The 12,065-nt window shown below is 37.8% G+C and overlaps 1 protein-coding gene and 1 long non-coding RNA gene across 2 annotated transcripts; one reads left to right on the top strand and one right to left on the bottom strand.

Annotated features, from left to right (window-relative positions):
* The first annotated feature begins 2,219 nt into the window (after positions 1-2,219).
* LOC133452420 (nicotinamide riboside kinase 2-like) lies at positions 2,220-4,730 on the top strand. Its single transcript, XM_061731709.1, has 8 exons — positions 2,220-2,404; positions 2,504-2,594; positions 3,338-3,386; positions 3,623-3,794; positions 3,879-3,950; positions 4,037-4,143; positions 4,241-4,326; positions 4,419-4,730. The coding sequence occupies exons 1-7, from the start codon at positions 2,379-2,381 to the stop codon at positions 4,324-4,326; spliced, it is 603 nt and encodes a 200-aa protein (XP_061587693.1). The 5' UTR covers positions 2,220-2,378; the 3' UTR covers positions 4,419-4,730.
* A 3,597-nt stretch (positions 4,731-8,327) lies between these two features.
* LOC133452422 (uncharacterized) lies at positions 8,328-10,787 on the bottom strand. Its single transcript, XR_009783257.1, has 2 exons — positions 10,719-10,787; positions 8,328-10,473 (listed from the first exon to the last, which is right to left on the bottom strand). It is a non-coding gene; the product is annotated as an uncharacterized LOC133452422 (long non-coding RNA).
* Between the last annotated feature and the right edge of the window lie 1,278 nt (positions 10,788-12,065).

Raw genomic sequence — 12,065 nt, 5'->3', positions numbered from 1 at the left:
TATTGTCTTTTGATGTGTTCACCTTTATTCAACAATGTTTTTTGACAGTTGAGTTATTAAAGACCATAATGATGATCTGTGACTGCGCTGGCCCAGTCAGTTGACTGTGTCAGCTGACTGTCCTGCTCTGCAGGGGAGTCATCTGGGCTTAATACCCTTGAAGTGACCGTCCTTTATTTTTCTAAGTAGTGTTAATGTGACCACAAGATATTATTATCCCCTGCAAATTCTTGTTTTTTTTATTTATTTTTTAACAATCAACCTTTACAGTCTGTTGTGTAAACTGATTTACCCACACAGCATTTATTTGGATAAAGCAAAAAGTAAAATGGCATCAATACAATTGATGTCTCTGGGTCTTTGATTAATTAATATAAAATAAATAAATGTATTTGTTTTTGTTTTAACCAAAATAAAATAGTGCACTTTGAAAAAAGAAAAAAAAGAGGCAAAACAACAGATAATCCTATGAACACAAAAATAAAACAAAATAAAATCTTTTTAAAGATAAGATACTTTCACACGCGTCATGTGTACAGTACGCAAGCAGCTATGTACATTTGATTGCTGGAAAGTATCTATGACCAACTGCTGTAATGTGTAGTGACTTCAGAGAGTTATGTAACATGTCCTGGGGACCACGAAGCAACTCAGCATTTTAAATATTTTTCTTTTTCCCTGAGATTGGTTGAAAAACTACTATATGCTGCTCCAGATTATTTTACTGTTTTCTGGCTTTAGACTAAATATATATGAAAGGCAAACACTGTCAAGCCTTTGAAAAGAATTTTGTCAAAATTAACATTTCCCAAAATGTCAAAGTACTCGTTCATGCTTAATAAGTTGATGTTAATTTGATGACAACTGTTGCATTGACAGGACATCTGCATGTCAGACTGGTGGTTTCTTCTTAGTACTTTGACATTTTGGGAAATGTTATTTTTGACACGATTCTCTAGTTTTTCAACCAATCTCAGGCAAAAAGAAAAATATTCAAAATGCTGAGTTGCTTGGTGGTCCCCAGGACATGTTACATAACTCTCTGAAGTCACTACACCTTGGTCATAGATACTTTCCAGACGTCAAATGTACATAGCTGCGTACTGTACACATGACACGTGTGAAAGTATCTTATATTTAAAATGATTTTATTTTGTTTTATTTTTTCAAAAGGGCAGATTTAAATGGTCGCATCTTATAGATCATATATCACTTTCTCATATATGATCACATAGTTTGATGCGTAGAGTCACTTTGAGTGTATAAGGGACAGTTTTTATAGCTTGTACTTGTGTATGTGTTGTGTAACAACATTTTAGGTTCATGAGCATCAAAGCTGTCAATCACTTTCTTTCAGAAAATATCTTCCACTGAGTTTGTCCTGGCAATGAAACGTGAGACCATGTGCTCTCACAGCAGTAGCTCAAAGTTCACCTCCTTCACACCTTCAGCGTTTCAGAGATAAGAGTAACTGTAGAACAAGTTGATAAAATACTATGTAAACAAAAAGAACACACACACATCCGGAGGTTTAGTAACCGCGAGGACTGATAAGCAGCAAGCTCACGTTCAAAGAGATTGATACTGTATGTTTTATAGTAACTTCTGCTGTAACTCAAGACGCTGTCATACGGCGGGTGGCAATGTGCTCAGGCTACCATGTACTCAAGGCTGTTGCATCAGAAATATGCGTGATGCAGCAGCCAGACCGGCCAACTAAATATAGAGCTTCAGATTGACACTCACCCAAAGCTGTTGAAGCCAAGCTTTGCCTTGCTGATAACTGAGTATGCAAACTATGGGGGAAATGGTTTACTTTTGATGATTGTATATATGCACTTGCACTTGATATCTGTCTTGAATAAATACCTAAATGAGTACAACAACAATTGTACTTAGTGTGATCATGTGATTGTGGATTTTTCACTCTCTAGCCAATTCATTCTCTCTGTCCGTCTCTAGACTGTACCTTCTTGGATGTTTGTTGGGTGTGGTGTTTTTTTTTTCCTGCATGGGGTCTGCCTCTGTGCATTGACCCCCAACAGCAGGTGCAACATTTGTAAGCTACTTTCACGCAACTGTGAGGGGCTTCCGAAGCCCTGACCAGATCTTTGGAGCTGCTTGCTGTGAAGTGGCAGCTTATTGGCTGGTGGAAAACGGAGCCGATTGGTTTGAGGAGCCATGACGCTGCAGCCGTATCATTTATATACCCGGCAGTGAGATTGTCTATCAATGAAGTAGTAAAAGGGGGAACATCTGTGGAAGAGGAGAAAGAAAGAAAGGGCTCAAGGGGAAAACTGTTTCTGATTGTTTTGAGTGGGTTCCCTGCTTTTACTTACTGAATTCAAGTGGTGACCAATACACAGAAGAAGTCAAAAATGAAGATCATCATCGGCATTGGAGGGTAAGTTTTAATTAATCTTTTTACCTACTTCAGCTGTAAATTGATGGCAGTTTGCAAGATCTTGGGATGTAACTCACTTCTGTGTGGCATTAAATTCAGAGTGACCAACGGTGGGAAGACCACTTTGACAAATAAACTACTAAAGACATTGCCTAACTGTTGCGTGGTGCATCAGGATGACTTTTTCAAGGTAAGATGAACCCTCCATTCCTTTTCCATATAAAGTTTATCCATGTTTACTTCAAAGCTACTGTAACTACTTTGTTTTCTTAATGCAAATAAAATTAAAGTTGCCATTGAAGGCTTTTTATGCTAAGAAAAAAGAAACCACCAGTCTGACATGCAGATGTCCTGTCAATGCAGCAGCCTAGTAAAACACCTGGCTTATTGTCTCCTGGGCAGCCAATGAAAGGGATGAGCGTCCCCACTTTAAGTCAGACCTCGTCCAGTCGTGTTGCATTTGTGCAACCGATTTTTTTCTTTGAGCATTAACCTCATTTTGATTTAAATTTTTTTTAAAAGAAAGAAAAACCCTGAAGATCTTTATGTGCTGCAAACGTGTCACTATGTGACTACTATAAGGACAAGTTAAAGCTCTTATCCTCTGATTGTCAAGAGACTGCGCGTTTATTTTTGTTTCTTTTTTTATTGAAAGGAATTTTTTCCTGACCAAACAATAATTTGTGTTTCATAAAGTTTTTTCGTTTTTTCTTTTCATCAAAAGAAGTGTCAAAGAACATTACGCTGCAATAAACTTGCAGAGTTCTAAAAAATATTAAAGAAATACTAAATTTGCACTGCGGGAAATGTATGAAATGCAGAGCGCGTTCACTTTTAGTGGAGACGCGCCCTTGACTTATCCTGTCCAGGTTGTGATCAGCTCCGATCGATTACTAGGTTGCAGCAATGTTTTATTGATGACTGTTATTTCAGAAACCCAATCAAATAGAAGTCGGGGAGGACGGCTTTAGACAGTGGGATGGTAAGAATGGATCTCGCTTAGGAAAACACTGCAGTAATGTACTTTTTGTACCTTTTCTTTCCTGCACATTTTTGTCAGTATGGTAACAAAGCAGTCACATGACATTCAAATATTCTGTGAATGCTTCAGACATTCACTAACTGTGACTAATGTGTGTTGTAGCACATTGGTGAAGGCTGTCAGATGGACATGGGGTGAACCCTGCTTTTCTCTTTTCTCTCCCTGTTCTTCATCAGTCATCACCGCTCTGGACATGGAGGCTATGGTCAGCACAGTGAAAGGCTGGCAGGAGAATCCAATTAAGTTTGCCCGCTCACACGGTGTCAACCTCTCATCTGACACGGAGGAAGCTGACTCAGGGTCCATCCATGTTCTCATCGTGGAGGGGTTCCTCATCTACAACTACAAGTAAGTCATCTTGCTCACCTTTCTGCGCTGACCTATCGACCTCTGAAGCTGCTTGCTCACCTGATCTCTGATTCTCCTTTGCAGGCCTCTCATTGACGTCTATGACAAATGTTTCTACATTTCCATTCCTTATGAGGAGTGCAAAAGGAGGAGAAGGTAAAACGCTCTCCGAGTAGCTTTCGCAGGTTCTGAAACACTACAGTGCAGGCTGTAATCATAGCGCATTGGCTCTGTTTCTGCAGTACGAGGACATACACAGTCCCCGACCCACCCGGTCTGTTCGACGGCCACGTCTGGCCCATGTACTTGAGACACAGGAAAGAGATGGATAACAACTGCAGCACAATAGGTTTGCAAAGCCAATTCCTCATCAAAATATCAGTTAACCTCCATGTTTGTTTGCACTTTTCTTATCCTTCAACTCTGATTTGTGCTTATGTGGACAGAGTACCTTGATGGGATGACATCGAAGGAAGAAATCTACAACAAAGTCTATGAAAGTATACAAAACTCCCTGCTGAACAACTTATAGGTAAATAATAGCTCTTTCATCTAGTACATTGTCACTTATAGGTCATTGAGAACCCATGTGAGTAACATTGCTCCTCTTCTCTGTCTCCACAGCAGGACGCGCTGACAGCAGAGTTGTGTATAGACTTGTAAATATCATTTTGAGTAAACGTTTAACACCGGTGCCGTACTTCTAGCCTGATTTGTAAATAGATAAACATGTAACTAATCGAGAATTAATGGCAGAAGTCTTGTGTTTTATATAATCCTGTATAACTTTTTCTAAAAGATAAGCCACCTTTGAATTGTCCAGTGCTTAACACCAGTAACTGATATCCACACTGAGACTCTGTTGTATGTGAAAGTGGAAAAGTCCACTGAGAAGAAGGATTTGTGTCACCTTCAAAAAAACCCAACTTCAATCAACTTCATGTGTCCTGTCTTTTGTCTTTTCTTACTTGAGTCCATTGAATGCACACACACAAGTACACACACACACACACACACACGCACACACACACACACACACACACACACACACACACACACACACACACACACACACACACACACACACACACACACACACACACACACACACACGTTCTCAGTAGTCCCCATAAACCCTCGTAAAGGTGATATATCTTGAGAATGATTGGCAATGCCCTGCAGCTCTTCAAAGGATCTGCATCCATATTACATTTAGTATCATACAGTAGTAAATCAGTTGGCAGTAAAATAATACTTTCCCCATGAGACAATAGACTATGATTAAAGATGCAGGAAGTATGTGATGGTTAAAAAAAAGAAACTGTCATTGCACACATTCAAATTTATTAAGATAAACCATTCGAGTATGTCTAGCTTTCAAGAAACCCCCAAATGTCAATGTTTGTTATCTAATATCTATAGAAAAAGGACTGATCGTGACCAAAAGCGTACACAACAATAGTTTTCCAATTCGTTAAAGGGTGTCAACTTCTATTATAATCTTTATGAAAAAAACTGATGCTTAGCCCAACAACTTATACCAATAAGAATAAAAAACAGTAACAGGGAGCTGTGCAAAACATCATAAAGTGGAAAGACAAATAAACTAAGAAGAGGTGGTGTTACCTCACTTCAATGCCTTCACCAACTTCAACTAATAACACAGTTAGTTACAGCTTGTAAAGGCTTTGAATCCTCTATTGAACTGAAACTAGAGCAAATGAAAATAGCGACAGCACATCCAGTTTTGAAACAAAGCACTTTTCCTCATTTAACATACTCCCAGCTTTTAATAACAGATTAAAGCAACTGCAGTGGTTTAGATGAATGGTTATGGGGATGTTTTCTGTGGGAGGAGTCTGATTAGGATTCAAGCAGGATTAGAGGATGGATGGATGGATGGATGGATGGATGGATGGATGGATGGATGGATGGATGGATGGATGGATGGATGGATGGATGGATGGATGGATGGATGGATGGATGGATGGATGATGGATGGATGGATGGATGGATGGATGGATGGATGAAATGGCACTGCTTTATTGTGAACCGTGAAAAAGCGGTTTGATATTGTTTTGTGGAAACAAGCAAGGTCTTCTCTGGCTCCTGGGCGGCAGTATTTAAAAAAAAATGAGTATAAACTGTTCATCATTGATGTTTCTTTCACAGTAAGTAAGTAAGTCACTGTCACATCATCATAGAGGCTAGATTGTTGAACGGTGTGTTTTTGATTTGACTCCAACAACCTGTCTTTAACTCAGAGGATGCTGCGTCCAGACTTTTTTATGCTCATTTCATCACACCAAAGGGCTTTTCCACTTTACTTCAGTCCGAATCAGTCTAAGTAAGTCCGTAGATACCACAACAGCTCAGTGACAACTGCTCTCAGACATACCGTATTTTCTGGAGTATAGGCCGCTACTTTTTTCATAGGTTTTGAACCATGCGGCGTATACAAAGGTGCGGCTATTCTGTGGATTTTTCTTCCACTGCTAGGGGGCGCTCTAACCGGAATTAGAATAAAAACTAAGACAAAATAAATGCAAAGAAGAATACACTACTTCTTCTTTAGCAGATAGAAGTAGAAGCAGATTTCAAACAGATAAATAGATAAATAAATACCGGTTATTTTCTCTTGGTTCAGTCCCATTTTAATCAGCAAAGTTGCTGCCGTGTTAAAAGACACTGTTAGGAAAGGATCTATTTAGGTACAAACATGTACATCATTTACAGTTCAAAATCGTTCTGTACATGTAGTAAATATCTAATCTAACAACATAAATATCTGCAGCTTGCATATCTTTTTTTTTAAATAAAGCGGATGCGGCTTATATACAGGTGCGGCTTGTATATCTTTTTTATTGTTTTTTTTTTTTAATAGAGCGGATGCGGCTTATATACAGGTGTGGCTTATAGTCCAGAAAATACGGTATTTCTAAGTGATTTCCAACACAGCTACTGTATCACTTCTGTTTTGACTGGACTGCTGTTAAAAGGCCTGAAGATCACAGCAACTCCTCATTGTCAGTCGGCCCCATCCTTCACAGAATGTCATTGAAAACAGATATTGTTTTTTCCAAGATTTACTTAATTTATTTCATATTTGACATGAAGCAACTTTCTTAAAATGGCGATCTCAATCATGTTTGATCACGAAAGACTTATCAGGATGGTTTATATCATGTACCTTGGTGATTATGGACTTGTTAATTTGTTGTAAAAAAAAAACAAAAAAAACTGACTTTCAGAATAGAATTGAATGTATTTGCACTTTTTTTTCTATGAAGTGGACTTCTGTTTAAAGGGACACTGCCAAAGCCTCCCTCGAAATTCAGTGAATGTTACTTTTGTTAACCCTGTTGGGTAAATTATTATTTCTCTTGCACCCATACAGGGAGGTTTGAGTCAGCAAAAGAATAAACTGTGTATGTTACACTAGAACCGACGCCCTCAGCACCAGGTGTTAGTCCCAAGACTAAATCCTGCTTCCCTGCTGTGCCGACAACACACCGCATAACATTAAACAACCTCTGTATAACCTGCCAAGAAAGGGATTAAAATCTTTTTATTTGTTTGTTTTCTCTCTCTATATATCTCACTTTCTGGCATCAGGTCACAACAGACATGAGCAAACTTGTTTCCACTTTTTTATTGATAGGTTTCCACCCAGTACTCGAGTTGAGGGGGGATGAGGGGGGATGGCATCCCCCCTGAAATAAAAATGGTCAAAATCATCCCCCCTGTAAAACTGCCATCCCCCCTTTCCATCCCTTATGTCATTTCATCAATGAATGTGGTTTTACTGCTATTTCAACATTTAGAGTCATCACCAGAAAAATAACACCAGAAAAATAACTTATTTGACAATTTTCACCTGTTTCAAGTACATTTTCACTTGAAATAAGTAGGAAAAATCTGCCAATGGGACAAGATTTATCTTCTCATTACAAGCAATAAAAATCTTGTTCCACTGGCAGATTTTTCTACTTATTTTAAGTGAAAATCTACTTGAAACAGGAGAGAATTGTTGTTTTTTTCCAGTGATGAGTCTTGTTTTAAATGTAATGAGATTTTTTTTTACTAAAATGAGACATTTTAACTAGAAATAAGACAATATTCTTGTTAAGATTTAGAGTTTTTGCAGTGATCCATGTTACTTATCCTGTGAAGGACAGAGTCATATTGATAAGTTCAGAAAACTGTTTTTTATTGTTGTGTTTTGATGTATTTGATGTAAGCCCAGTGGATATTTAAAGCTTACAGAAGGCTGCATTTAACTGCTGCTATGTCATTCCTGCAGTATTTCTGCAGGTGTTTTGGTCACTGCTATTATTTGTAATATATTATATTATTTGTAATCAGCACAAATTATCTGTCCCCGTGTGATAAAATCCATCATCCCCCCTGATTTGTTTTTACAACTCGAGTACTGTTTCCACCTGTGCATAGAAGTTAAATTCATTTCTAGTGTTTAACCAACAGTCTTGGTCAGAACAGAAATGAGTCTGCACAGAAATGAGAGGAGACGGGTGTATTTCCATTTTTATTGGTGTTTCACAATAAAAAACCAGGGGAAGTATGAAGTATCATGTACCATGAAGTATGTTTTTTCATCATTTTTGAACCAAGAAATGACTGACACATATATGTCGTTGCGTGATTCCCCTCATTCTGTATCTGACTCTGGGTAAAGAACGACTGACCACCTCGGTCCCGGGCCGACAGGGGTGAGTCAGGGGGAGCTTCAGGGTCTTGTGATGCATTTCTCAGTCTTTACATGCCAACAGTTGGCCTGGAGCAGATAGTTGTCGTTCTGCTGCTTTATATTTAGGCTATAAGCGTCTGTGGTGTCTGGTCTGGGAAACATATTTCTCAAATGTACGGCCAACTACTGAATGCCACACACCCACTTAAAGCTCTATACCCCACTCAGGGGCCAGTTCCTGCCGCACCACCACCCAGTAAGGTGAGATCCACGCGGGAGGCATGCGCACCCACGTCAATCGCCTCCACGGAAACCCCCACATGTACAGCTGGGGTGGCCATTTAAGGGCACAGAGGCCGCTACACACGAGGTAAATGGCCGCATGATCACCAGACCACCTGTTTGAGTGGGTGAGGACCCCCGAGCCATGTGGACACCCGTGGTTATGCCAGAGAAACAAGGATAGCAATAATTATGGCAGTCTCACTGGCGCAAACAAGTGCAAACATCTCTTTTTTGGAGTTGATGTTTCTGTGCTTTTGCACTTATAAACTTATATAGGTGTATACATATGTCATCAACAGTTTATATAACACATTGGTGTAATTTGAAACAGTGATGAGGACATTTTGAGTATTTATTTATTATACTTTACCAATTAAGAACTGACGGTCACAATTCACTCACAACATCCACAATAAAGATGTATTTGATAAAGTATCTTTTATGTTATCATTTAAACAGGCCCCGCCAGTGTTGATGTTTCCCTACAGGACGATATGATTTGATATTTGAATGTGATTGTGTCGGCCTCGTCCTTGTAGTTGTCCTTCAAGCTACCAAAGTGTCCAAATATTCTTTAGCTTAACCTCAAAAAACTATTTTGATATAATCTGATCAATGCATTATACTTATACAATACTTGTTTAATTAATATTTACTTTAACATTAAACTCATAAACTAGTTACATTACTTTGAAGGAGGCAGAATTGTGATTTTGACTACACAGTCTGGATTTTTACAAGCAAGGACAAAATTAAACCTAGTTTATTCTAGTTTGCAGTAAAGAGACAAAAAATCTATAGATAATAAATCCAAAGATAATAAACCCTGCCATCTAAAATAGTGTTTTTATTGTCAGTGTGTAATTCTTTGTTTTGTGATTATTTTTTAAAATTATTATATATTACATTGAAATAAAATATTTTTAACACTTCCTTTAATAATCAAAGTTGTTGCTAAAGTATATATAAAAGAAATAGAAAATGCTATCACTCAGTAAAGCATGTCTTAACTGTTTTTCACAGAGAGTACATTTGTACATGTTTTTACTTTCTACTAATCAAGGGGTTTAAGGTCAAAAGAAGACCTCAAATAGAGGCAGTGCCTCAACAAGAGACTAGATTTATAGATGATCTATATAAAACCGTTTCAAGAGTTCACACATTAAAAGCTTCAACTCTAAATTGGCACGTGGTAATGAACGCAAGCATGAAGACTGACACAGCAGCATGTTGCTCAAAGCTGAAATGTGATGAAAGCTGACCAGGCTGATACTTGCAAAGGTTAGTCAGAGATGAGCATGTGTCACAAGAAACCCAGTGATGTTCCATCAAATCATCAATCATTCATCTGTCATTCTATTCTAATTCTGGCTAGATGTGAAAAAAATAAACCACTTTTATTTGCAATTTTCATTTTCAACAAAAACAAAATATCCACGTAGCAGCAGGGTTTAATAATGTTAATTTCTACAACACATTTCCAGCAGCTCACCTGTATTTTCTCCCCATGATCTGTGGTAAACCCTCTGGATTTATCATTTTAATCCTCAGAATGGCAGTGTGTGGCCTCAAGGAAAGATAACAGGTATATTCCATGCAGGGGAAGTTTCTTGTAGTAAAACCATGTTAAGACCATCATCTTCTTTATTTCTCACAAGAAGCAAAGTTGTGAGCAGCGCTGGATACCTAGATTCATGGGATAAGATCATTTCAGTGTAAAATAATTAGTCTTTCACTCAGAGAGTGATCTGTTGCTGCTGCTGCTGCCGCTGTCGGTGTGCCATGAAAACAATTAGAAACTGTTTATTACTGTTTATTTCCAAACATTAATAACTTACAGTAAAAGTTATTTTTTGTGGCAACATTTGTTGTGATTTGTTTACGTTCAGGTCAAACACACAAGAAAGACTTAATGCAACATCAATACTCACTGGCTATATTTTGTGGATTACATGTCCTGCTTGAGAAGTCTTGTGCCAAACCAGTGCTCAGGATCTCCCCCCTCTTATAAATCAGGAACCAACACGGAGAGGGCGGCGCTGGACTCTGGACGAATGGGAGGTTTCTGTGGCTTAAAATAAAACGGCTCATGCTGATGCCCTATTAGGCAGAGGAAGCACGCTGTGATACTTCATCTGAGAGAGAATGAAAACTGATCTCTGCACATCAGGGTGTGTTTGGGACACATTTCAAGCAAGCTCCCCACCTAGAAAAATGATCAGTAACTGATATGGACTCAGAAGGTTACACCAAAAGTCTAAATAGAAATACAGATAAATTATTTGAAATTATATAAAACTTCCAGTTGCAAATTGTACAAAGAAAAACTAATGGCACATTGAATTATAATTTTTCTCTCAAATTTAAATCTTCATTTTGAATTGGATGCTATAAAAAAGGCAGTAAATCCACAAGTTGGGTCAGATACCATTAGTTTGGATAGAGACAGAGGTGTCTACAAGCAGAGCCGGATTAACGCAAAGGCAAACTAGGCATGTGCCTAGGGCCCGATTGACAGGGGAGGGGCCTAGACAGAGGGACACATTTTTTTTTTTTTTTTTTTTTGTCTGCACACATATTAATGGTTGATACCATGCCGGTAAAAACCTAAGGCATATATATATATGTGCATTATTACTATATTTAGTACACACACATATATATATATATATATATACGCATACAGTACATACGCATACATACATAAACACATACAAACATACATACTACAGCACACTTTGTCTTACGGCAAATTTTATTGGTCTTTGTAGATTTGACTTCTTATTTAACTATTCAATTTAATTAACACATTTAATTAAGATTTTCTGCAAAATGCAATAGCTTAAAACATTTATCTTATTTTACTCTGTTTACATAGCAATGCTGACACCTATTGGTGATTTACTGGTACTAATACCTTAACAATGATACTCGCAATCGATAAGATAAGGATAATTTGATAGCATTTAATAGAGTGGTGTAATAACGTATAAATAATAAAAATCAAAAAATAGTCTGATAGACTGTTTAATATACAACACATGACTTATTTTGGAATACAAAGAACCAACTTGACTATGACTATGCTATGTAAAATGTGAATTAACTTTTATTAGTAACTTTGGTAAGTTTAAGATTTCAATTCATAAATAACATCGATGGAGGGGGGCCCAAAAATCACAGTCTGCCTAGTGTAGTCCATTTATTTAATCCGGCTCTGTCTACAAGGGACATCATATCCATATATTTCTACAGCATGAGACTTAATATAAAAAAGA

This window comes from Cololabis saira, chromosome 10 (assembly GCF_033807715.1).
Source record: "Cololabis saira isolate AMF1-May2022 chromosome 10, fColSai1.1, whole genome shotgun sequence".
In the NCBI taxonomy this organism is placed as follows: Eukaryota; Metazoa; Chordata; class Actinopteri; order Beloniformes; family Belonidae; genus Cololabis; species Cololabis saira.
The sequence above is the reverse complement of the archived record's forward strand: the minus strand, read 5'-3'. Positions and strand labels throughout refer to the sequence as shown.

What these genes read in the sequence shown, in the direction of transcription:
- LOC133452420 (XM_061731709.1), top strand. Translation starts at nt 2,379, where the DNA reads ATGAAGATCATCATCGGCATTGGAGG. An exon ending in ATCAGGATGACTTTTTCAAG is followed by an intron (nt 2,595 to 3,337) that starts GTAAGATGAACC and finishes CTGTTATTTCAG; the next exon opens with AAACCCAATCAAATAGAAGT. An exon ending in GAGTGCAAAAGGAGGAGAAG is followed by an intron (nt 3,951 to 4,036) that starts GTAAAACGCTCT and finishes CTGTTTCTGCAG; the next exon opens with TACGAGGACATACACAGTCC.